The sequence below is a fragment of the Peromyscus leucopus genome, chromosome X (genome assembly GCF_004664715.2).
Source record: "Peromyscus leucopus breed LL Stock chromosome X, UCI_PerLeu_2.1, whole genome shotgun sequence".
Taxonomy (NCBI): domain Eukaryota; kingdom Metazoa; phylum Chordata; class Mammalia; order Rodentia; family Cricetidae; genus Peromyscus; species Peromyscus leucopus.
Window position 1 is genome coordinate 61,819,430 of NC_051083.1, and position 25,028 is coordinate 61,844,457.

Genomic DNA, 25,028 nt, shown 5'->3' on the forward strand with positions numbered 1-25,028 from the left:
TTCCCTTTCCCTTTTTCCTTTTCCTCCATCCCTCTTTCCTTCCCTTCCCTCATTCTTCAGAAGGTTCTCCTTATAGTGTTCAGGTTGGTCTTGAACTCTTGGGCTCAATCCTCCAGCCTCAGCCTCCCATATAATTAAGACTGTAGGGTCATGTCATTGCATCCAGAATGTGTATGAGTTTTTAAAGCAGAAGAATGGGATGGTCAAAGGCCTAGAGGCATGAAAGGGTGTGTAAGGAGAAGAAGGAAGTGATTCGACATGTCTGGAGCTAGGACAGACTAGAAGAAAGGAATACGGCTGGGCAGATGAGTGGGCATGCCTACCTTATGACCAGACAGAGAATGTCAGAATGTCAGAATCAGGTCCAGGAGTCCTCCTCTCCAGAAGGAGAGTCATTGAGGATAAGATTTGTAAGTTCAAAACAGCACGTGTGTCCTGTGCACATGTGCATGTGCACGCGTGCACTCGCACACGCACACAATCCCTAACACCACCTCAGATACATGGAAAGTGGTTGATTAGTAGGAGCAGAAATTAGGGGCTGGTTAAACCAGCAAGGAGCTACAGTGGTCCAGGGAAGAGATGAGAGATTCAACTGAGGGGATGGAGGGTCTGGACTGGCTAGGTCGTCTGCTTAGTCCGTTCCCCAGCCAGGTTTCGTTTGTGTGCGCTAAGTGGGGAGAAAGGGATTGCGAGGGAACTAGCCCTCCTTGTTTTGGCTATGTGTGGGTCCTGTGAGCTAAGCGCCTCCCCAGCACCTCACACATTCCATTTTAACCTTTCCCATATTAACATCCAGGGCCCCACTTCCCAGTCCCCACCCTACCCCCATCCCCCCATTAGGAGGGTTGCTGAAGCAAGAGGCCGCACTTCTCCATCTGTGTGTGGCAGGCAGGAAGAGGAGGGGGTGCAGGGAACAGGTCAGGGCCTGCTCGCTGTCAGAGGAAATAGCCACCCTTTTAAGCCTTTAAGAAACTGTTTTCTTCCAAGTAGATCCCCTGTTACCAAGGCAACTTGAGAACTCTAGGCTTTGTGTTTCTGCCCAGGGTCCCTGGGGAGAGATGGCCCGCTGAGCTTTCCCTAGTCTGGGCAAGATGCAGGACATACTAGCTGGAGGTCCTTGTGTAGGGGGGATTTCTCACCTCATTCCTTGGGTGCTTTTCCCCAGGAGGCGCCTACGCCATCTCTTCCTAGCCTCATAAGCCAGTTTTGGCCATAGAGGGCACAGGCTTCACATCAATAGGCCCAGCTTCTCCAAAACAAATGCCTACACTCATCCTATGGACCATCCCTCTTAGAAGCTGAGGCAGGCATCGTAGTCGTCGTCGTCGTCGTCGTCGTCGTCGTCTTCGTCGGGGGAGGGATGAGCTTACACCAGACTATGGTATCTGCTGAGGAATCATTGTTACATACATTTCTCAATCGTGTACTATATATTAGAACTATATATTAGTATCTCCGGCCTGGTCCCTGCTTTGGGAGCTGTGTGGGAAGGCTGGGAGGAAACTGGCCAGGAAATGTCATCTGGGCTACTTAGTCCCCACAGCTAGATTGGCATTTCAGAAATAGGGACCACAGAGATTGATTCTATCGGTGGTAGAGATTAAGAACACAGGTTCTGGATGTCACACTGTTGGGGTGACCCTGAGCCGATTGTGTGAACTTTCAGATCTGTTTCCTCACAAAAAGACCATTTAAAGGTCAGACTGAGTAAACAATGAAGAGCCAAGCCAGTATCCCAGGCAGCAGACTCTTCTCTGTCCTCCTCCATCTCTTGGGAAGAGGGTTTGGGGAAGCCTCAAGACCCTTTCCATACTTCTACCCCACTTCCTCTTTCCTTTCTTCTCTCCTGGCATGTCCTTTTTCTTGGCATACAAACGGCTGCTGTGAGGTGCAAGGTTCCCTTAGGTTGGGTGTCCAGGATCCCAGGCAGGCCTGTCCACCTTTGGGTGGCAGCAACAACCCAGAAAAGCAGTGGTGTCTTTGAACGCCCTGCCGACTCGCCCGCGTGCACTGAGCCCCATCCGTTCCCATTCTCGTGAGCTTTCCCACTAGCCTCTTCAAGCCACATCTCCCACACTCAGGCTTGTGTAAGGCGGGAGGGGTTGTTTCCTCCTTCCTAAATCCTGACTGCGTTTTCATTTCAGAGGTTGGCATCCTCTCGTCCTCTAAGCATCGTGACATCCACAGGTATCCTTAGCAGTCACTTCTAGTTCTGCACACAGAGGCTTGTTTATACACCTGCTTTTTTCAGTTCTGGATCAAACTGCTGCTGCTAGCCTGCTGGGTACCATTCGGTGCGCTGGTTCTGTCAACTCAACAGTGTAAACAAGCAAAGGGGGCGTGGCCAACACGAGGGCTGCTGGCAGCCCCCGAAGCCCGCAGGGCTGGCACACAGTGGACCCTTTTTTCTGCTGTCCTTTATTTGCTCTCATTAGTCTTTATACAAACTGACCCCACTTGCCCCCACCTGCAACCTCCTGAGAGACCTCAGGGCTGCTGGGTACCCTGTCTGACCTCCTAAAATTCTAGAAAGAGTCCCGGTGCTCATGGGGACGGCTCACAGCCTGTATAGCCTCGTCCTTCCCCAGAATGGACAATCTGCCCGTGCTCAGCACGGCCCCTGGGCCAGCCTTGCCGGGCTTCTCTGAGGAACGGAACCACCACCTGACGGGAGCCCCCAGATGCAGTATGCTTGACCCAGAGTCCTCCCCCCACCCCATCGAACCTAAGATTCCTGAGATTTGGGTTCCTCAGTTAAAAAAAAAAAAAAAGACACCCCTGCCTGCCTGGGTTGTAGCAATGCAATGTTGGAGAAATGGTTCTCCTCCCTTTCTTCCTCTGAAAGGGTCAAGGCAAGCATGCCTGTGTAACTAGGACTGTTTCTCCACGGGAATCCTATGAGGAGGCAGCGGCGCAGGGCAGAATCAGGAGACCGGCCTGGCTTGTTAAACAGCTGGATGGCTGGAGTGGGTGGGGGCAGGGAGGAGCTGTTCTGGGATGTCTACCAACAACTACAGGATTGTGAAGAGGCCACTTGCTTTCACCTCCAGGGCACTGACTTCTAAGCTTGTATCCTTCTAGAGGGTGAGAATAATAAATCACCTGCTGCCCAGGGCGGTTCTCAGGATGAAGGATGATGGTAACCCCTAAGAGCCTAACAAGTAGTAGGGGTTCAGCACAAGTAGTAGGGGTTCAGAGGGGAAAAAATGTCTGGACTCATTTCTGAGAAAGCTGAGCGAGTCCCAGGATGGGGTGCAGTTTTTTTTCTGACTCCACAGTCTCTAGAAGCAGGGAGGTCTTGCTGGCCCTGGTTGGCCTGCTCTGGGAATTTATTTCCAGCTAGCTCAGTGGAGTCCCATAGCACCATCTAGCGTCCCAAAGTGGAAGGGCCTTCCCTCTCCACCCTGCCTACCCGCCTTCCTTCCTTCCACTGCTTGTTACTGCTGGACCTTCTTTGCCAAGAGAATTTCAAGGCTTTGGGCTGCTAGCACAGATCAGCTAAGGTGTCTGGGAAGTAAGTACCGCAGGTGCCCATCTATGTTCCTTCCGTAACAGACAGACACAATCTTTACACACCCTTTTTTTTTATTGAGGAGAGAAAGCTTTAGCGTACAGAACAATTTATCTTCACAACACAATAATACAACAGTAACAGTCACGACACTAACATATTTGTTTTTCCCAAGCCTCTGGTGTCCTTGGGCTACCCTTATACCCTGCATGCATTCCCCCACCCCCACCCCCCATCCCCCACCCCCACCCCCCCACCCCCCACCCTCAACCCAAGGAGGCACTCAAAGCTTCGGGCAGCTCCTGTAGCTGTCACATCACAAAAAATATTGAAGATCTGGGAAAGAAGGGAAAAGGGAAAAGGAAGTCCAAGCCCCCTCTGCCCCCAGAGGCCTACAAACCAGTTTCCTGCTCATGTGCGCTCTCCCTGGCTGAGGCTACACATGTTCAGAGTGAGATGCATTACGGGGTGAGGCAAGGCCTGTGCCCAGGAGGTCTCTGGAATTTGAGGTACGAGGCACCTGCCCTTTGCACTTCTCCACAAGCACACGGGCAGCATGACCAGCATGTTGACATCAGCAAACAGGGTCCATAGCTTCGAAGAGTGGTGTTTCCCCTTCTGGAACTCTCGTCTGAGGAAATAGGCTGGAAAAACAGACACAGAACAAAGTCTTCACATGGTTCTTCACTCTTGCCCTCGTGGGAATGGGGAAGCCACACAACATAAATGTCTAACAGCTCAGGAGGGGGAAATGATTTCATAGGTGACGGCCATTCAATCCTGCTGCTGGCCCTCCGGCAGGCTGACCTCAGCTTGGAGAAAAGGCAGTGAGAACCCACTAGAAAGAAACGAGCAAATGATGCTTCTGTGTGATGGGATCCTGCATACATGTGCAAGGGGGATATCTTGTCCTTAAAGTGTTCTCTGCATCATTTTCCATGATGACTATATGCTAACTCTTCTCTTGGAGGGAACCATTGTAAAAGGTGGCAACAGGTTAGAGGAACCCAACCCCACTGATCTCAGGCTAAGAAACAAATGTAATAAAGCAAAGGGGCACCTTACCTTTGGCTGATGAATAGAGATCTCACCCTAAACCAGTCTGAGGACTAGGTCTGCCTAAGACTCCTCTTCCCAGGTTCCTTCCTCTGGTCTTAGGTCAGATTCTAGGGCTGAGTTCTCCTCTTCCGACTCCAGTGAGAAACATCCTTCATTTCCAGTGTCCTTCCTGCTGGCCACAGACCCTGGGGCTGTGCCCGCCCAGCTGCCAGGCACTGTGCAGCATGTTCAGTGTCCGGGGACAAGCTGGGGCCAGCAGTGAATTGGACTGCCATTTTGTGGCCAGAACTGATGGAGTACATGTGTGGTTTTCACTGGAGAAGCAGTACTTTCTGGACCCACACTGAACAACAGGTCTCTTTCTAAGGGCACCTGAATGTGTGCCCAAGAAGGCCCTGGACTGTGTAGGAGGCAATCAGCCCTTACGCCATGCTGGCTCACTGCAGTTCAGCAACAGGCCTGCCTGGGAGGGACCGGCCCTCGGCCCTCGGCCCTCGTGTGAGAGCCATGGAGGTGCTGGGCAGCCATGCTGCATGGGTGCAGTCTCTAAGGGGCTGGCCCTGTTTTCGTCTTTCAGAACGGAGAACTCCGCAGAGTCAGAGGGGCCTCAAGAGCAGGCCAGCAGCGCCACCTCCACAGCCCTGAGGACACAGTCTCCTCAGAGGCCTCGAGCTGGGCCAGAAGGGCCATGTTCCTAAAGCGATTCACTCCTTAGGATATCAAACTGACTTGTGGCGCTGCTGCCGTCTCTGCCTCCCCCCCCCTCTCCCCGTCTAGCAATCCTTTAAGGGGAAAGTGGCCAAAGCCTGTTCTGAGTGTCCTGGTGCAGGAGTCTGAGGGAAGGTCAGCCCAGCACTCAAAGTGGAGTCAGTTTGCCACCGTCAGCCAGAGAGAGCAAATCTCAGTCAAGCGGACCATTGCATGCGTGGCTTTATATTCTCACTGCACTAGGCACACACTCCCCTTTCAGGCCCTTCTGCTGGAAAACATGGCAAGTATGTATTTCTTGGTGCCATCCTGCTCGTTGTCTAGTAAGTAGCCTCAGTGGCATCAAGAATTTAATGTAGCCTGCCCTTTAGGTCACTGGGGCAGATCAATGAGGCATTGGGTGAAGTCCTGTTGAGCTCGTCAGGATAAAACTGTAGAACACAGGGCAAAGACACACAGGAGAGGCGACGATTGGGGACCACTAGAGGAGAAAACAAAAGTGACCAGCGCGTTGACAAGAACAGGCCCAGACACTTGCTTTCCAACTTGTGCGAGGACTGAGCAGCAGTTCATGGCAAGAGGACAGTGACTTCCCCTTTCCTAGATGGCCTTGGTTGGGCCCATTTTACTCTCTGGTTGTGGTTGCGGAACAGTCTGGAATTCTGCAGGTCTTCTTGGAGTTCTTCCGGCCTGGAGCTCTCCTAAGGCCTGGTCTGTAGATGGGGCAGGTAAAGCAGCAATGGCCAGGGGCAAGGGATGCAGCAGAAGGGTGTGTTCCCTGTGGCCTACTCACGCCAGCCTTCACACGCGAATTCGGCCTTGAGTGCGGTGGCCCCCCTGTCTAGAGTTGAGGCAGAATAGCACGGAGGGGTGTGTCTGCATTTGGTGTTGCCCCAGGAGACCTGCATGGTGAATCGGTGGTGGTGGTGGTGGTGGTGAGCTGTAGAAGGGAGAATTGGTGTCTGGAAGACCCTCCAGAAGTGGGACGCGATTCTGGTTCCTCTGGCTGCTAGAATGGATCATGAAAGGTGATAGGCCCAGGTAATTCTCAGCATGGTAGCCTATCGCAGAGCTGACAATGGTCTGGGTTGAACTGTCAACGAGGACAGGTTCTTCCATCTGCACCAGCTCTCCATGTAGGCCATGATGGGGGGCAGCAAGTGCGTGCATGTGTACAGGCGTGTAGTCGTGCACATACACATGTTCATGCTGGATCTCCTCCCTCCCTGGCTCCTCTTCTAGCTCCACGACCCTAACCTCAATTTCATCTTCCTCCTCATACTTATATTCACCACCATCCTCCTTCTTCATCTCCTCCTCCTTGTCTTCTTCCTCCTCTTCTTCCTCCTCCTCCTCCTCTTCATCCTCATACACCTCTTCATAGTCCTCATCTTCCTCATCCTCCATCTCTTCTTCCTCTCTCCTCATCTCCTCCTCCTCCTCCTCCTCCTCCTCCCTCAGCTCTTGGGAGAAAGCCTTCATGTGCATCCTCTGGTCCATCAGATAAAGCCTGTGCCCGCCTGCCTCACCCTCATCCTCACAATAGCATTCCACACCTTCATTTTCATCCTTGATAAGAACCGGAGCAAAAGGGCAGAAGCTATCCTGGACTTCAGGGAGGGGGACTGGCTTGGGGACACGCACTTTCCTTTCTATCTCCACACACTCAAGAATCAGCTCATCCAGGTCTGCCATTTCAGTTGACCATAAGAGTTCCTTTCGGAAAAAATCTGACAAGCCTTTGAGGAACTGGTTTTGGAGGCGACAGTCATCCCAGGACAAGAACTGGGCCAAGAATTGAAAAGCGTCAGCATAGCTGCCCAGGGTACAGTCTCCCTGCTTCAGCTTACGGATGGCCTTTTTAGCCACGCGGGAGGGGATGGGGCCACAGAATTCCTTACGGATTTCATCGAGGAAGCGCGGGAAGTTGTCATGCAGGGCGCTTCCTTCCTGAGTGACTGAGATAGCCCAGTCCCTCGCTTCCCCTGTGAAAAAAGAAATCAAAAAGGCCACCCGTTCCGCGCCCCCAGGGAAGTGATCCTCGTGATATGCTATGAAAGTCTCTAGCTGCATCAGAAATTCAGCCAGGTAGACTGGGTCCCTGAAAAGGGTTCTATGTCTGGCCGCTCCAGCGGTGGCAGAAGGGCCTGTAGGGGTGGCTCCTTTGACGCCGGGAAGTGCAGCTCCACCTGGGACAGGCCGGGTGACAGAGGAGGGTCAGTGGACCCGTCGGGATTGGTATAGTCCTGGACCACGTTAATCAAAAGATCGTCTGAGACATACTCGGGATCTGTGCGAGGAGGAGGCCAGCACAGGAAAGGCACCTCCTCCTCCTCCTCCTCCTCGGGAGCGGGATCGGTCTCACTGAGCAGTAACTCAAAGTTCTCCTCGGCAGGGACGGGCACTACGGGCCCCTGCCAGTGGACGTAGTTCGAGACATTGCCCCGCAAGGAATTAACCTCGGCCAAGGCTCTTCCGAGCTGCAGGCCCAGGTGGGCATTCTCTCCTCGAAGAGCATTTAACTCCTCTCGCAGGGCCACATTCGCCAAGAGGAGGCTATTGAGATTTCCCGCCGCCTCGGACATCGTGACTAGTTCCTGGGGCTTTGAGTGTCCCGCGGTTGGGGGCAGGGAGTTAGAGGGACTGCGGGAGGAGGCCGAAATGAGGAGGGGGGCGCAGGAAGGCGATCAAAGTGCGGCGACGGGCGACGGGCGCAAGCGAGCCCGGGGACCACACCCACAGGGGCTCGGTCCGGGACGCGTTACCTCGCAGCAGGGGTCGCAGAGGGCGGGCAGCGGCGCGGGACCTGGAGGCGGCAGGCACAGGGCACGGCTGAGATGCTGGCAGCGGCGGAGCAGACTGAAGCAGGCGGAGCGGGAGGGAACGGACTGCGGCAGGATCTGTCGAGGAAGAAGCTTGCGGACAGCGGTCTCTCGCCTTTTAAGCGCAGCCACGCGCGCCCCCCGCAGGGGCGGGCCTTCGGGAACTGAGGGAGCCCACTGGCTCCCGCGGCTGCGCTCTCACTCACTCTTTCCTTCCCTAGCTGCAGCTAACTCGGGTCGGGAAAATGCGACAGCGACTGCCCACTCGAGGTCGTCATGGCGACAGCCAGTGAACGTGTTCCTCTCCTCGGGCAGGCCCCCGAGTGTAGAGGAACTGCTTCGCGAGGCGCAGCTCAATCTCCAGAGCCTGTTGCAAGGTACTGCGAGGGAGGGGGGCTGCTTAGAGGCGGCTGTGCAGCAGGAGGAGGGCAAAGAAGAAACGGGGAGCCGCGAAAGAAAGAAAACAGTTCCAAAGCATCTCTCTTTTCACCTTCCAGACTGATGATGCTAACTAAGACTCTGTTTCCTCTCCCTCCCTTTTCGATCAGCAGTCCACACAGGGAAAGGATACAAGCTGAGGCAGACCAGTGGGTCTAGCAATGCACAGAGAGGGGAATGAATGGGAGACTACCTCAATGGAGACCCATACTCTCTCCAGCCCTCCTGTTCTCATATCTCCCATGCCTTGGAAGTCTGGCACCAGAAAACAAAGGGAACATCCGTGGGGGTCTCCTAACCTGGACTCCACACACTCTGCTCCTATAATAACCTCCCAATCACAATGAGCTTCTCGGTGGAAATCACATCCCCAAGCTGGAAGTGTAGCTCAGTGGTAGCACGTGCAAGGCCCAAGCTTCTATGTCCAATACCCCCACACACACACACACATCTCTTGCTACCCTTGAATTTCTCTCACTCCTCTTGAGTTCTTCAGGAACACTGGACACAGAGCTGGATCCCCCGAGAGGTGTCTAATGAATACTAAACGTACAAAAGATTTTATCAGTTCTGATTTTGCCATAACAGCAAACGTTAACTTCAGTGCAGAATAGAGAACACCTGATGGACCTCCCAACTGGGATGCAGCCCAAACCCCTAACTCTCTGCAAAGGGCTGTGGTGACCTTAGAGACGCAAGATGCTAAGAGATAATTATGAGCCCTGTGTCCAGCAAGGAAGAGCTACTGGGCAAGTTGGGGGTGAATGTGCTGTTATTACGACAGGCAGAATTAGGACTAGTGAGCAGAAATTCAGAGAGAGCACACATTCCACCTCCTGACAAAGAAAAAAAAATTCTGACATGCTCAGTAGCCACAGTCCAAAGGAAGGAGTGAATGTTCTTCAGGTGTCTGCCCTAAGACTGATATGGCACCTGGAAGGGCTTCTGAAGACGGGGGTCCGAGCATAGAGTAGCGGATGTTGCTGCAAAGAATCAGCCATGAGAGCAAGCCCCATTACCAGAGTCGGAGTCTGTTCAAAGCACACCAAGCCTTGAATGTTCGTACTGAGCTCTCGCTTTCTGCCTTTCACCTAAACCACTACTTTGGTCAAAACCCTGCTGAAATCTTACACATACTGATTTCCTCGCATCGCTCGTGAACTTCGCTGTCTTCTCTGCCACCACCTTCAGTTTCCTCACTTTTAGTCGCCCTAGACCTGCTCCCAGCCACAGTGGAACCAGACCTAAGAAACATCGAGCTTGAGTTCTTGTGGCCAGGTATGGTGGCACAAGCCTGTAATTCCAGCACTCAAGAGCCTGAGGCAGGAGGATCTTGAGTTCTGAGGCCAGCCTGGGCCACACGCAAGACTTTGTCTCACAGAAAACAACGAAAATGTAAAAGTTCTTGCAATCCAAGACCAAGTTCCAGACTGGACTTCTCGGTGTGGGTCTCTTCTTGCTTCACGCACACTGGTTCTTGGTAGCGCTGCAGAACGCCCGAAGAGCGGCAGACTCTCAGAAAACGGAACTTTTACCAAAGGATAGCTACATCCCGAGTGTTAGCTCCTGGGTGAGCGCTTAAGGTGGGGGCCACTAAGAGAGGGTGTGGTCCCAAAGCAGCGCAGCTTGGATTTACTGACTTGCTTTCCTCCTCTGCCCTCATGGTCCCAGGAATCAAGCCCTTTTTCTATTTCTGAATTCAGTGGCCAGGAAATAGCTCAAAGAAGCGATATGAGTCAGTCAGTCCGGGCAGCGTAGTGCAGGGACCTGGCTCTTTTTCCTCCCCCAGCCTGGCACTTGGCTGAGGCCTCTAGAGTGTGTCTCCACTATGCTGTTTTTCAGAAGAATATGAGGAACAGTATTCGGAGGCCAGAATTCTGGGGCAGACCTTCCGCTCTTCGGATGAGGCCCCTGAGCCTACTCCCAGCCAAAGGCCCCAGTCGGCCAAGCGTCTGGAGTTTGTGTTGATGGTGAGTTGCCTCTTCCCCGACCTGGGAGAGCCAGCGTGCACCTACCGACAGGGGATTTGAACTGTTCATGCGCTCCTCTGGAAGCTGCTGTTCGTCACTGCTTACTAGCAGGGCTACCACGAGGTCCCCCTGGGAAGGGCCCTGCACAGCAGGTGCCCAACCAGGCAGCCTGTACATGCTTTTCTGCCTTCAAGAGGACGCCTCCAACTAGTCTGCCTAAGCAGCCATCCTGTGGGCACCAGCTCCTCACCAGTCAGAAGCATACCCTTTCCATCACCCTCTTTCCCAACAGCCTGCACAACGGCAGCTGAGCGAGGATGAGACCACCACCCAGGGTGTGAGGGCCCCCGAGGCCTGCCTGAGCCTGTCTACAGCCGACAAGCAAACCTCCTGGAATGGTCCCTTCCCGCTACCCGTCCTAAAGGAGAAGAGCTGGCTTCAGCCCTGCTCCACGCAGTCTGACCTTGTGCCCATCAACATCTCTGGTAGAGTTTGCTCCCCTTCACGCCAAAGGCCCATCCTCTCCAAACGCGCTGGGTGCTGGGGAGGGAGGGCCTCTCTGTCTGTTGCTGGCTCACACTGCACTGTCCAGGTCATGACTCCCCGGGGAGTGGAGGCTTGGCCCAAGAGGGGACTGTGGCCGCTCTTCCCCCTCACTCTCTATCTGCACTGCCGGTACAAACGATGCCGTGAGTTAGCAAACAAGTGTCTTTGCAGAATGGGCCAAATTTTCTTCTGAACTTGGGTGTTCTTTTAAGTGGAAACAAAGTTTGTGAACTTTGTTTGTTCCAGGTAAAGATAATGTTAGAAACACAAAGCTGGGTTTGGAATATATAAACAATAGACAGAAGGCCAGGGGAATCTGAGCACATGCCGTTTAACTGTAATGTACCAAGGGACAACGGGGACGCAAAGGGCACAGAGGGAAAAGACAGAAAGACCAAAAGGGGGCCCAGGACGACCTTGGAAGTAGTGGGGGGATATTTGCCTCCTAGTTTCGTTTCCCATTGCTGTGATGAGGTACCCCTAACAAAAACAACTTAAGGGGAAAAGAGTGTATACCGGTTCAGAGTTCAAGGTCAGTTCATCAGAGGCAGCAAGAACTGGAAAGCAGCTAGTCACGTTGTGTCCACCGACAAGACAATGGCTGCCTGCTGCTGCTCAGGTCCCTCTCTCCATCTATGGGGTCCAGGATTCTCTGCCCAAGGGACTGGTACCCTCCACAGTTAAGTTGGGTCTTCTCATAGCAGTTCATCAATCGAATCCCCACATTCATGCCAAGAGGCCCATCTCCCAGATGATTCTAGGTTCTGTCAAGTTGACAGCACTCTCACAGTCTCCAGGTTGGGGTCACGTGGCACTCCTGCCCCCCACTCCAGTAATCTCAGGAAACACAGCAGGGGCCTGAGGAAGGCAAGACCTCAATAATCTGAAGGGAGTATGCCAGAGGAGGCCTGGAAGCTAGCATGGGCCCTGCTGTGGTGGAAAAGGTTGGTGAAAGCAATGAGGACTCTTCTGTCTCTGTGTGATCATGCTCCCTGGATATGGCTTCACCCACTGCTCTTAGAGTCAACTTGAGAAAGAGGGGCAGGGAGTAGAGCTCATGGCCTAGGACATTTTGCCAAGGGAAGTCAAACTGTGATGGGAGACTCACACAGCGACATCGATGTGCTCTGTCTGTCTAAAGGGCGGTCTCACTTTCAGGCTCTTCTTGAATTTCTCCCGTGGAGCCGTTTGCTGGGAAGGGGCTGCCGTGGTTTGACTGACGGAGGGGCGGGGGGTCCAGCTCAACCAGCTACCAAGCTAGAGGCAGGCAAGGGAACTGCCTGTTTAGCCCCATGGACCTCTTCACCCTGATTTTTGCCCCCAAGGAATTCCCGGAACTCAAAGCTGACCCAGCACGTTAGGAGAATGAGATAGAGCTCCGTCACCACACACTGCCCATTTTGGTAATGTGGCTGCTTCCTAAATGTTGAGGTCAGTAGGACAGCTTCTTGAGATCCCATCTTCACCTGGTCCCTGTGAAGCCAATCCAGGCATGATGGCACATACTTGTGATCACAGCGCTCTGGAGGCAGAGGCAGGGTGATGAGGACAAGTCCATCACCAAAAGCAACACCAGGAGTACGGAATGCATCTCAGTGATTGAGTATTTGCCTTGAATAGAGAAGGCTCTAGATTCCATCCCCAGCACCCCAGGAAAAACATTATGATCACAATCAAATAACATTTGGCCCCAGCCCATCACTCCACAAGCAGTGATGCTTGCCCCTGGCCATGCATCTGAAAAACCACCCAAGGACTCCTAGGCCAATGCTTCTACCTAGGCCCTCCTCCCATGAAGTTGAATATTCTGGAGTTCAGATTGTGGAGTTTCAAAAGCTACCCAGTTTATTTCAGTATGGAGCAGGAGTTGAAAAATACTGCCTGGTGCACCTAAGAAGTGCAGGGGAGCTGAGTGTAGCCTGTAAAACCAAGTGTGTGGGCCCAGAATCAAAGTGGGAGGGATGGGGGAAGAAGTACCACCTTCTCGGATGCTGTTATTCATGCTCATTGCTACTGCCGTCATCCCTTCTCTCCACCTCGGCCAGTTTTCACTGTACTTTAAACAGGAACCAGGATGCACCCAAGTGTCTTTATTTTGGCTACAGGGCAGCAGTTTGATAGACATGCAAGTTTTCGACACTCGTTGTTTAACACAGAGACAGCCGTGAACCCCAAGTCCACCCTGAGGCGGAGGCGGACCATTATTGGATTCTCTAACTTTTCTCAGCGAGACCCAGGTGACCCCAATACAGTTGATTCCCTCCAACCCTTTCCCCATCTCCCACATCTCCTGCCATTTAAATGCCATTGTGGCATTGGGGAACTGGAATAAGTCTGGGTAGAGGGACTTGGAATATCCTGAGAAAGCCAATGTGGTGATTATTGTAAACCAAGGGCCCTTGGCAAGACCAGACCAGCAATTGAGTATGGAGAACAAGGATCTCGGGCTAATAAATCTACTACATTATTGTTTTCCATTACAAATGTAAGTTAGAAACGAAGTATACACCTTTAATCCCAGCACTCAGTAGCAGAGGCGAGAAGATTGTCTCCAGTTTAAGGCCAGCTTGGTCTCCATGAGTTCTAGGCCAGCGAAGGACTACATAATGGGGTCCTGTCTCAAAAAAAGAGTATGCCAAATTTATGCAAATAGATAAAAGTGGGGAATCACCTCCCCAAATCGTTATCTTGTATTGACCCAATACAGTCATTGTGGTGACTAAAGATATTCGTGTAGGCTGCCTACCATGTGCCTGGGATATAGTCAGTATTCAACAAATGCTGGCTATTATGAATTATCATGTCAGTAAAGTAGTAATAATAGTAATGTTAGAATAGTCATGGCTGTGGATGTGAGAAAACTTCTGGAGATTGGACATCTGAATGGTATTGTCACATCTGTGAGCTATCCTAAGCCTGGTATGTTCAAAGGCAAAAGGGAGCAGATGCCCGAAATACAGATTCACTGCTGGGGCTGTGAGCCACAAGGTGCTTTGGTTTGAGTCAGTTTAGAAACTTCTGCTCTCACCTCAGGACTGGTGACCCCTGAGGTCTGCTGCTTTCATGGACCCAGGGAGAAAGAAGAAAGTAGAGGGGAAACCCGAGGTTCCCCCATATGTGACGCTTCTCCTCTGAAAAGAGTCATCAAAGCTGGAAAGTCTTTGGCAGCCATCTGGCCAATTCAAGGGCACCCTGTGACTCACTGTGTGGTGATGGGCAAGATCCCAACTTCCCCCAGCATCCTCATCTGTGAAAAGGAAGAACCAAGGAATTCTGACAAAGCTGTTGGCAAATGCTGCTTGGCACCAAGTTGATGTTCTTGTCATAAAACAGCTGATGGGGGATCCCTTGCTGTAGTAGTAACACGTGTTTTCCATCTCCAGGTCACAGCAACAGCCCAGCGGGCAGCCTGGTCTGCTCTGCCACCTCAGACGTCAGGCCCGGCCACTCGGCTCCACAAGTTGTTCAGGGAAGAGTTGCTGTTGGGCAGGAAGCTCGGTTTCCAAGTCTCACCTCGCCAGGACCGAGACACTCTTCCAGTGAGCCTGCAGACCCTCACCAGGCACGTGGTGGCCCAGACCCTCCTGGCATGGAGAGCATGGCCGTGGTGTACAGTGTCCCCGGTTCTTGCAATGGACCGACAGAGTCAACGTTCTCCGCCTCCTGGAAGGGAGAAGCTTTCACATACATGACGCCAAGTGCCAGCAGCCAGGGCAATCAAGTCAGTGAAAATGGAAAAAATCCTTCCTCTGGAAATTCCTGGGTGTCTCTGAACACACTCCCACCTCTGGTCCCTAAGGAGGCGGCTACCCTCTTTGTCACCCGGGATAACCCAGCAGGATGCACTGGGCTACCCAGATACTCTGAGCACCTCACTCAGCGAAAGCAAATACCAGAAAGACCTCCCAAGATTGGCCTTCTGGCCCGTGGTACCTCAAGACTGGAAACAGGCCCAGGCGGGACCAACAGATTCCGGGAGCGGTCACTGTCTGTGCCCACAGACTCCGGTGTCACCTCAGTGGACTATGATGAAGAGCAGAAGGCTGGGGAGGCCTGCATCCTGCCTTATGCCAGTCCAAGCTCTGAAGGTAGCAACAGTACTGACAACATTGCGGCCCTCAGCACTGAGCAAGAGGCGCGCCACAGAAGGCAAAGATCCAAAAGTATTTCACTCAAGAAGGCTAAAAAGAAGCCCTCTCCACCCATGCGCAGTGTCTCCCTAGTCAAAGACGAGCCAGTCCTCCCACCAGAAGGTGAACTGGCAATGCCCAAGGACCAGAGGCCCAGGAGCCTTTGCCTCTCCTTGGAACACCAAGGGCATCATTCATCTCAGCCTGATGCTCAAGGTCATGCTCAAAGCTCTGTGCCAACTCTCAAAGATCCGGAAGGTACACAGTTCTCTCACCACTGGTATCTTACTGACTGGAAGTCTGGTGACACCTGCCAATCCTTGTCCAGCTCCAGCACTGCCACTGGTACCACGGTCATTGAGTGCACTCAAGTTCAGGGAAGCTCCGAGTCTCTGGCCTCCCCTTCCACCTCCAGAGCGACAACCCCCTCCCAGCTCTCCATTGAGGTGGAAGCCAGGGAAGTAGCCTCCCCTGGAAGGCCCACTGGACTGATGTCTCCTTCCAGTGGATACTCCAGCCAGTCAGAGACACCCACGCCCACTGTCTCCATGTCCTTGACCCTGGGCCACTTACCCCCTCCAAGCACCAGTGTCCGAGTACGTCCAGTGGTGCCAGAAAGGAAGTCATCACTGCCTCCAACTTCGCCAATGGAAAAAATCTGCAAGTCACGGTTATCATTTGACCTACCACTGACCTCTTCAACTACCCTGGATCTGTCGGGGATGAGTATCTCCATCCGCAGCAAAACCAAGGTGAGTCGTCATCACTCTGATACCAATTTTGGGGCCAAGCTGGCACAGAAAACCAGTCCAAACCAGCCAATCATGCCCATGGTCACGCAGTCTGACCTCCGTTCTGTTCGCCTGAGGTCCATCAGCAAGTCTGAGCCGGAAGATGATGTTGAGAGCCCAGATTACACTGAGGAGCCTGGAGCCGAAGAAGTCTTCACCTTGCCAGAGAAAAAAGTGAAACCTCCGATAGCCGAGAAACCTCCACTGGCCCGAAGACCTCCAAGTTTGATTCACAGGCCGCCCTCTCTCCCCGGGGAGCATCCACTAACTTCTCCTACTATGGCTATGACACCCAGGAGCTCCGTTCCACACATGAAGCAGCTCCCCCAAGACAGCTACACAGTGTTGCGGAAACCAAAGTCACCCAGCTTCCCCAGGAGCCCGGGGGAGTCAACAGCGCCCTCCAGCCTTGTCTGCACACCTCTTGCTGGTTCCTCTGGTGCTTTCTTCTCAGGAACGCAGCAACCTCCCCAGGCCAGTGTAGAAGATGGGGGCGCCAAGGTGAGAGCCCTGCCGGAAAGAATCAGCCTCCAGAGCCAGGAAGAAGCTGAGAAAAAGATCAGCAAGATTCCACCTCCGGTACCAAAAAAGCCCAGTGTGCTCTACCTGCCTCTCACCTCGCCTGTAGCTCCAACGGATGCCTGCATGGCAGAACCAAGGCTGCCTTTCAGCCCCATCATCACCCTGGAGGAAGATGCCAAGTGTCCCTCCACTGGTGATGACTTGAAGTCACCTGGTAAAAGCATGGCTTCGGCTCCTCCCGTTGACAGTAAAAAGGAGGCCATCTCTCCAGGTGAGTAAGCTATCTTTCGGCTTTTCCCTTCAGCCACAAGAGGGATGAGGGTGAGGCTGGAGTTCAAAGACAGACCAAATGCCCCAGTGTGACCAAATCTGTAGGGAGCACATCTAGAGGGCTTGGGTAACTCTGAAAAAGGAACTGCAGCTTGACCTTACCGTCCAGGAGATCAGGACTGACCCAGGACAGGTCTCCAAGGCTAAGTCCGGACAACCTACCCTTGGCACAGGCACTACAATAACAAATCAAAGCCTTAGCACACTGGGACTTCCCGACCCCATCTGCCCAGCCTGGCATGCCGCCCCTGCCCTAGGAGTCCTACTCACCAGACAAGAGTTTTCATTAGCCACACTAAATTTAGATTAATGCATGGGACTCGGGACTCGATAAGTCCAAGTTCAAGTGTCTTGGAAGGCTCATGGGATTCTGAAATGATGTGCTGTGTTACCACCTGCACACGCTGTCAGTGTCTTCCGGAAGAAAGGGCACAATCTTCCCTGGATGGTTTGATTCTAACTCTTCCTGGACCAATAAGACTAGGCTAGTTAATGGTTCTCCTTTTTGGTTGCTGTTGTTTCTGTGACTTTTTGTTTTAATTCTAAGATACACACAACACATATTTTAACCACTTACATATGAGCGGGGGGGGGGGGGGATGACATGACACCGGTTGTGTTGAGTGTCCTTGGCTATCATTCTTTACCTTGTCTTTTGAGACAGAGTTTCTTACAGTACCCAGAGCTTATTTATTGGCTAGAGTGGCTGACCAGCAAGTGCTGGGCATCTGCCTGTCTCTGTTCCCCCAGATCTGGATTACTAGGGTGATAGGCATGCCCAACAGTGTCCAGCTTTTACATGAGCGCCAGGGATCCAAACTCAGGCCTGCATGCTTGTATGGAAGGTGCTTTACCAGCTCAAACAACTTCCGGGCACCGACCCCTTTTGTGAGACAGAATTTCACTTTGTACCTAGGCTGGCCTGTAAGTCACAATTCTCCTACCTCGGCACCCCCACCCCCAAATGTTGGAATTGTAGCTATGTGCCTCAATCCCTGGCTTAATTTTGCCTGTCTTTAGCCATGCAGTTCATTAGTGTTTAAGAACATTCACACTGAGTAACCCATCTCCAGAATGCCCTTGATCTTGGGGAATTGAAGGTCTATACCTTTGAAACAACTCCCCCTCCCCCCCACTTCCTCCTCCCCTTACCACCCCCACTTTTCTCCACAGTTCTACTTCTCAGGTCTGTGGATCTGACTGCTCTGGATACCAGTGGAGCCATAGATTTGGTGTCTTTTTTATGACTTGCTTATTTTTATTAATGCCCTCGAGGCTCAACTGTGTTTCTCATCATTTTCGAACCCTTAATACTAAACATCAAAATCTCATGACCTTCTTTAAGCTGATTCAGAGTTTCAGCGTAAGTGAATCACTGTGACGAAAGCAAGCAGGCATGTCAAAGCCACAGGTTCTTTTCCGATATGCTTCCTCCGACTCCACAGGCTCCCTCAGATTCAAGCAAGTCTCACCCCCCCCCCCAACCGGGTGAGGATAATTGCTTTACCCTTCTCTCAGTATCTGGAGTTTTTTAATTATGTATTTATAACAAGGGGGCCTGGAGATATAGCTCAGTGCCAGAGAGCTTATCTAGTGTGTGCAAGGTCCTGAGTTCCATCCCCAGCACTAATTTTTTTTTTTAAATAAATAAGAAAATGAGCATGCTCAGATCACCTGTTTTAATGAAAAGAATGCATGAGAGCAGGGATCTGGGCCAGTCTTCACCATGTGGGCATTGAAAGGCCTGGGGGTAAATCATTAACCTTCTGAACTTCATGTTCCTCGCAAAATGGAGACATCAAATCAAAAGTCTGCCTTGCTGTCCATCCATTGCTTTGAATGTTGAGGGAAATAATGAGATTGCATGTACTCTGTCCTAGCTATCATGGTCAAAGTCATTCCTTTCGGTTCTTATGCCTAGGGAGGCCTGTAGAACCAAGCACGGAAGAGAAAAGTTTAATCAGTGATAAAACAGCCGAATGGATCTCGGAGGAGGACGATGACGTGTTTGTGGCTTCTCGCACAACTGAAGATCTGTTTACTGTGATCCACAGGTCAGAATCATTTTCCTTCATTGTAATTGTGATTGCTTTCCCTCTTCTACTGGAAGGAAAATTGCTGGCCCTGCAATTACAACAGGAGATTAAGTCCAGGTACCTGCATATGCGAGCGCAGTCTGGGGCCTCACATCTCAAATTCACCGATAGCTTTGGTTGAAGCGGAGGAGGAGGGGAGGACCAGGTGCTGAGAGAGGCCCCTCGTCTCCTAGCAACCGCTTGGCCTATTGTGTCTCCATCTGCTCCCTCACAGCTCTATCTGCAGTCAGAGACATTTAACCCTTTACAGAATTTCTTGTACCACAGAATTCTATCACGATATGGAACACTGGGCAGCATATGAGAGCAGGGACTTTAGGCAGATGGGGTACAGAGGTGGGCCTAGGGGCATGAGGGCAGGGGCTTGTTAATGAGGTACCTGGATTTGCAACCCAGTTCCTGGAGCTGGAGCACCAGTTCAAACCAGTTCCAAACCCCTGGCTGTCTTGAGTCAGTTGCTGAGCTACTGGACTTGACTCTTTAAGTTCGTACTTGAGCTCAGAACTGATAAGGACTGAACCCGTAGCATAGGGCAGGCAACTCCAGTATTGAAGAGCATGTGGAGAACTGAGGGCCCTGCAAGGGACCTGGAAGCTAAGTGGTGAGGAACAGCCCATCAGCACAAAGCTGTCATATGCCCGATCTTGAGCACATCCCTGGCTGGCAGTTCTTCAAAGCTTTGCTAGCTGTCTGCTCCCCGAATTCCCTGAATTCCCTGACCAGTCTTTCTCTCATTTAGGTCCAAAAGAAAGCTACTCGGCTGGAAAGAGCCTGGGGAGGCCTTCCCAGGCAGCAGACCCAGCTCCCATTCGCCAGTGAAGAACACAGCTGATTCTCCCACCAGTGAGTCCGCTGCTGCCCCAGGGCCAAGTGGCAGTGCGAGCCTAGATGCTGGCAGAAATGATGATTTCAAGGCCTTGCTCCAGAAGAAGGGAAGTAAGGCGACACCCAAGACCCGCCCGTCGGCGGCGGAGCTGCTGAAGACCACTAACCCTCTGGCTCGAAGAATCATTGCACAGTTCTCAAAAGACTATGAACCCACTGACAACCCCAGTACCTAAGCCCTGCTTCTTACTTACTAGCCCTGAGTAGAGAAGGGGAGAGATAGAGGGCTTCAGAAAGGACCCAACCACAGCAACGACAAAAGCATCTATATGTCCTTGACCTTAACTCACACTCTGGACAGCAGAGAGGCCAACGCAACACAACTGAGCTCAGCGGGCACTCTGAGAGGCTTCAGACCATCTGTGTTTCCATGCTTCCATCCTTCCCATGACTGAACATTGGGATCCTTCTTATCATCTCCCAGCGCTGTGCGTTAAGAAGAGAGTCTCCAATTTGAGAGCCTATCTGCCATCTTTTCAATGTCCTAGCTGTTTTGTCCACTGGCTCCTGTCACTGAGAGGCACAGTGGGAGGACAGATTGGGGACTTCCAAACCAGGGCTGGGGACAGAGGGTGCCAATTCCACTGCTGATTATCTACTCTCCTGGGATGGCCTTGATGGCCCTATGTGAAGACACAGGCAGACACTGAGGCCCCCTCAACCACGGTGTGACTTCCTCCGGAGTGAGTTCTGCAGGAGGCGTGCACTCATTTCAGCATGGGGTTGATTGGATGGCTTTTGTGGTGCAAAATACGAATGTGACTCCTCCAAAACTCCATGCCTTTTTCAGTTTGATTGTCTATGCGGAGATCAGGGTGATGAGTTTTAATAAACTTCTAGGACGTCCCCCCCCCCATTAGCTAGAATAGATAAGATTGGGTGGCTTTGGCTGAAGCAAGCTCAGCAAACGAATGGGACATTTGTTCACTCACATCTAGCCAAGGTAACTCGCATGTGCGCCTTGAGGTCTTTGGAATGTCTGTCATCGTGGGTAGCCAAGATCTGTGCCCAGCCCATGCTGTATATGCCAAGAACTCTCATTCCACTCCCATGTAAGATTCATTACAGGAAGTAATTAGGTTGGAGGGCTGGCATCATCAGAGGAGGAGAAAGTAAGTGTACCTTGCCCCATACCAATTGATTCAGAGTATGCTTTTTGTGGTTGTTTGGGTTTTGTTTAAAGGAAATCTGGCTCTGTTTCAAAAATCAAGAACCTGTAGACTAAAAAAAAAAAGATCTACGCAAAATCAAAAAGGCAGCCTGCTATGGCCCGTACTTACAAGAAGGCTACCTTTTGCCATTTGGGTACTGCTGTTTGGCCAGCTTTCAGCTAGCCATGGGGGGTGGGGAGGAGCAGAGCAGCTAGGATAAAGAGCACATTGAAAGAGTTCCAAAACAATCACAATTCCCCCTTCCCTTCCAAAGCCAACAGGTACTGGCTGTTCTTGTCAACTTTGTAAGCAGCGCAAGAGCGCCTGGTTTCCATACACCTGGGTTCCTGAGGGGCTGGGGACAAGATAAGCAGAGCACTGAACAGAGAGCCTGCTGGCCAGTGTTGGAAAGTTCATGGTCTTCTGGTCCCAAAAGGCCAAAAGGAAATGAACTTGTAGTGTGCTTTGCAAAAACAGAAAAAGGTCCCCTGACCCATTCCTCCCGCACCCCCTGCCCTAACAGATTCCTTGCTCGGTCTCCTGGAGGAAGCAGTAAGATGTCCAGAGACAAGCATGTCTCCATTTGGATAGGTCATGCTCCTTACCAATGAGAAGCAAACTCTTAGCTCAACTGCCCACACTCCAGCAAGGCAAAGTGGCTGAAAAACTACACCGAGTCCTGAGAAGACTCGGGTCTCTGGCATAGAAGCCCTAGACTGAGATCCGTGCTTGGGTTGGTCTAATTTTGAATTCTAGACAAATGGAAGGAGATCAAGCTCACCAACTCTCTTGCAACTAGTACTTCTCTCAGATTTAGAAAGAAGCCACGGAAATAATAAACAGTTCGGGAAACTCTAGTTACTTTGAAAGTGTTTAAACCATTTGACATGGAGGTCTTAACCAAGTTTCATGAGTTTTGCCTGAATTTAAACAAGAGTCGGGCAGGAGTGTGGTATATACAGTTTTAATCACTGCACCTAGGAGATGGAGACAGGCAGATTTCTGTGAGTTTGAGGCCAGCCTGGTCAACATAGCTAGTTGCAGGCTGCCAAGGCTACGTAGTAAGATCCTGATTTCAGTCTTTGCCTGGTTTTTACATAAGTATCACACTTGAACGAACCCAGAATTCCAAAAGACAGAGGTGTTTTCCTCTGTAGGGAAATGAAGGAGTGGGGTGCCTTGCTTCTGCCTATCAGAAGCAAAAGGCTCCCCGGGTCCGCTCCTCAGAACCATTGTGAATTGTTGAACTCTAAAGTTTGAGCGTGTGGGACTCTGTATAGGGCTTGCTACTTTTGCTGATTTTTTTTGGAAGTGTCTTGTTTGTTCTTTCTCATGGGTTTTGCCTCTGCCCTCACCTTGCTACCTCCAGAGATTTCCCCCAAAAGATTGTAAACTGGATGCTTAGACTGCTTGAGGTTGTTTCTGTTACCTAGACCCTTGCTCTCCTCTCTACCACTCTGTATGCCTGGGATGTTTAGAACCTTTCCGCATCATTTCACCCCCAGAAGGCCATTAGCACAAGAAGATTTGGGGCAGCGGCTTTACAGCCAGAGGAAAGAAACCCTTAGGGCTGGGGGTAGTCCTTCTGCATTTCCAGGTTTTGCAGGGAGTGGACCTAGTCCTAAACAAGCAACCAGATTGTTAAATAATAATAGTAACTACCAGTCATTGGTTAGCACGACACCAAGCATCTTTCTAATACTTAACCTCTCTCCTGTCCTTAATATTATAAACACCAACTCTCTCCCCTAAGTATAAGGTGTGCTGCCCGTGAGGCTGGAGGAGAAGGGGGAAACCCCTTCCAGGGAGGTCTCAGGGAAGTTGCTACCACTTCTGTGATGTACAGCACACATACGGAAAGAGAGCAGTCTCTGCAGATGGCATACACAGCACGTTGGAGGGAAATGAAATTGGCCCCAGGTGGTCAGCCTCTGCTTCAAGCTCTTCCTAGCCCCTTGTTTCTCTCTAGCTCCAGCCCTTAGTGGCAGGTGACTCTGTTAGAATAGCTTCAGTATAGTGAAGGGTGGGGGAGCCCCCCCCCAGAGGCAGTTAATGGGTATGTACATGCTTTGCCCTTGGTGGGTATACATTTGTGGTTCGAATGGAGAGCAGGTTAGTCTTAGTACAAAGGTCAACTTGGCTTGTGCCTCCTCCCCTTTGCCTGCACTGTCGGCCTGCCTGGGCCTCCCTCCTGGCTCCAGCTTGTCTTTCAGTCCTAACACCCAGGAGCTGCACCCATACCAACAGCTCGACCACAAAGGAGTCAAGGCCACAGGCGGCCAATTCATTCACATTAGCCTCATGACCACAAGGTTGATTTGGAAAAAAAAAAAATGACCTTGAATGTACAAAGATGGGCAAGTCTCCAAGGTTCCCCCAACAAGCATCCTGCCTGGCATCTTTTCTCCAGACAACAGAGATCCAGTTGCTGTCTCTGCGATCTGTCAACTCTCAGCAGATCCACCCATGCTCCCCGCCCTACTCCTCACCTCCGAACCCGTCGGGGGGGGGGGGGGGGGAGACTAGCTATCACTCAGTGCTCTGTCGCTCACTGTTTCTGCCCTCTGTTTGCCGAGTCTGTGGCACAATGGTGAGCTTTTCCTTTGATTTGATTTGCCAGGGCCAGGACTAGGGTGAGGCGATTGGGGAGACGCCCACTCTCAAGGCCCCGCCAGTGCCTTACCCTTGCCACGGCCCTGTGATTTGCACTCTGTAAAGTAGTATCAGTTGCTCTTCCTCTGAGTGTAGTTCTGATGTGGGGGCAGGTTTGGCGCCAAATGTTTTCTTGCTGTTTCTCCCTTTGTTGCTAGAAGCCTTTGTATGCAGGAAAGAAGCTTCAGTATTATCACAAACATTTTAGCTGGCAAGTTAGCACCCGGTTCAGGAGGAACACTCCAGCCAGACAACTTCAACAGGAAGTTGGAGGTCTGCCCCTGTGACCCTGTGTCTGCTCTTTCTGCTCCATTCCTCCCCTGTAGTCCTTGTGGCCCAGCACCGATTCTCCTCAGTGCCTCCTGCTTTGTTCTCCTCCTAAGAAAAACCATGCTCTCAGGAAAGGGATGAATTCACTGACTTTGAGACGGAGAGGCTTAATGCTACCTTTTTCAAGGGTTGCTTGCATTTTAACAGGGGAACAGCCTTAAGCCAAAGGAATGAAGTTCTTACAGAATGTTAGGCGTCAACTAGTTGTCCGAGTTCTTTTTCACCATGGAAAGACCAGACTCCCTGACAGCTGACTCCAGAGTCTAGAACACACGCTTTTCTCCTGGAATCATTGTAGTTGGTAGCTGATGGTCAGTTCTCTAGATAACCCTGTGCTACTTTACCACCAAGGGACTCTGAGAAAAAGCTACTGAAAAGCCTCTGAGAAGGCCTAGATCAGCATTCACACTGTACATTAACATGTTTGTGTAAATGGAATTACTACTACTTACCACTTAGGTAAAAAGACACAAAGATTTAAGAAGTTTGTGAAATGTGTCCTGTTTGTGCAAGGTGACCCTGTCGAGTCCATTCCTTACTGATGTCAGTCGTCCACTCTCAGTGGTGGTTATTAAACTGGGTGGAGGTATAGTCGCTAAGCACAGGCCTCCACTGCCCCGTCTGCCATTTGTCTCTCTTGTGTGCTATGACTCCGGCTTGGTGTGAGAATGAGACCTTATCTAAAGCAGAGCCCCCGGTCCCCAATGCCTTTGCATGTATTTCAGCTGTAAGTGACCAAGATAGTAAGATATGAAAGGAGAAGGAAAGAGGTACAAGACAGTGCCTTTGTCAAAGGTCAGCGAACAGAATGATGACTTGAAAATGACCTGAAGTCAGCGAAGTCAAATTATTTTAAAATACTTTGAAATCGGTTTATGGAGGACTATGGTTGTGAATGGTGTTTGAACACATGTTGGAGGCGCTTTAATAAGTTTAGCAAAAAGAAATTTGCCTAATGAAGATTGTGTGAAGTAAATATATACCTTTGTCTAATAAAGGCCAAAATCTAGGCCACTGGTTCTCAAAGTATGGTCTTGGAACCACCTAGAGCAACGAGAGAGAGAGAGAGAGAGAGAGAGAGAGA

The 25,028-nt window shown here is 51.4% G+C and overlaps 2 protein-coding genes across 2 annotated transcripts; one reads left to right on the forward strand and one right to left on the reverse strand.

Annotated features, from left to right (window-relative positions):
• Positions 1-3,790: 3,790 nt before the first annotated feature.
• On the reverse strand, positions 3,791-7,886 carry Rtl5 (retrotransposon Gag like 5). Its single transcript, XM_028892065.2, is given in 3 exon segments — positions 3,791-4,158; positions 4,580-7,383; positions 7,386-7,886. Coding segments are annotated over 2 exon segments (1,782 nt in total). The 5' UTR covers positions 7,867-7,886; the 3' UTR covers positions 3,791-4,158; positions 4,580-6,082.
• Nhsl2 (NHS like 2) lies at positions 5,003-25,028 on the forward strand. Its single transcript, XM_037198780.1, has 11 exons — positions 5,003-5,110; positions 6,785-6,967; positions 7,127-7,235; positions 7,414-7,519; positions 7,768-8,480; positions 10,384-10,511; positions 10,804-10,996; positions 13,163-13,294; positions 14,441-16,771; positions 18,752-18,884; positions 19,666-25,028. Exons 1-11 carry the CDS (start codon positions 5,003-5,005, stop codon positions 19,985-19,987), a joined length of 4,458 nt encoding a protein of 1,485 aa, XP_037054675.1. The 3' UTR covers positions 19,988-25,028.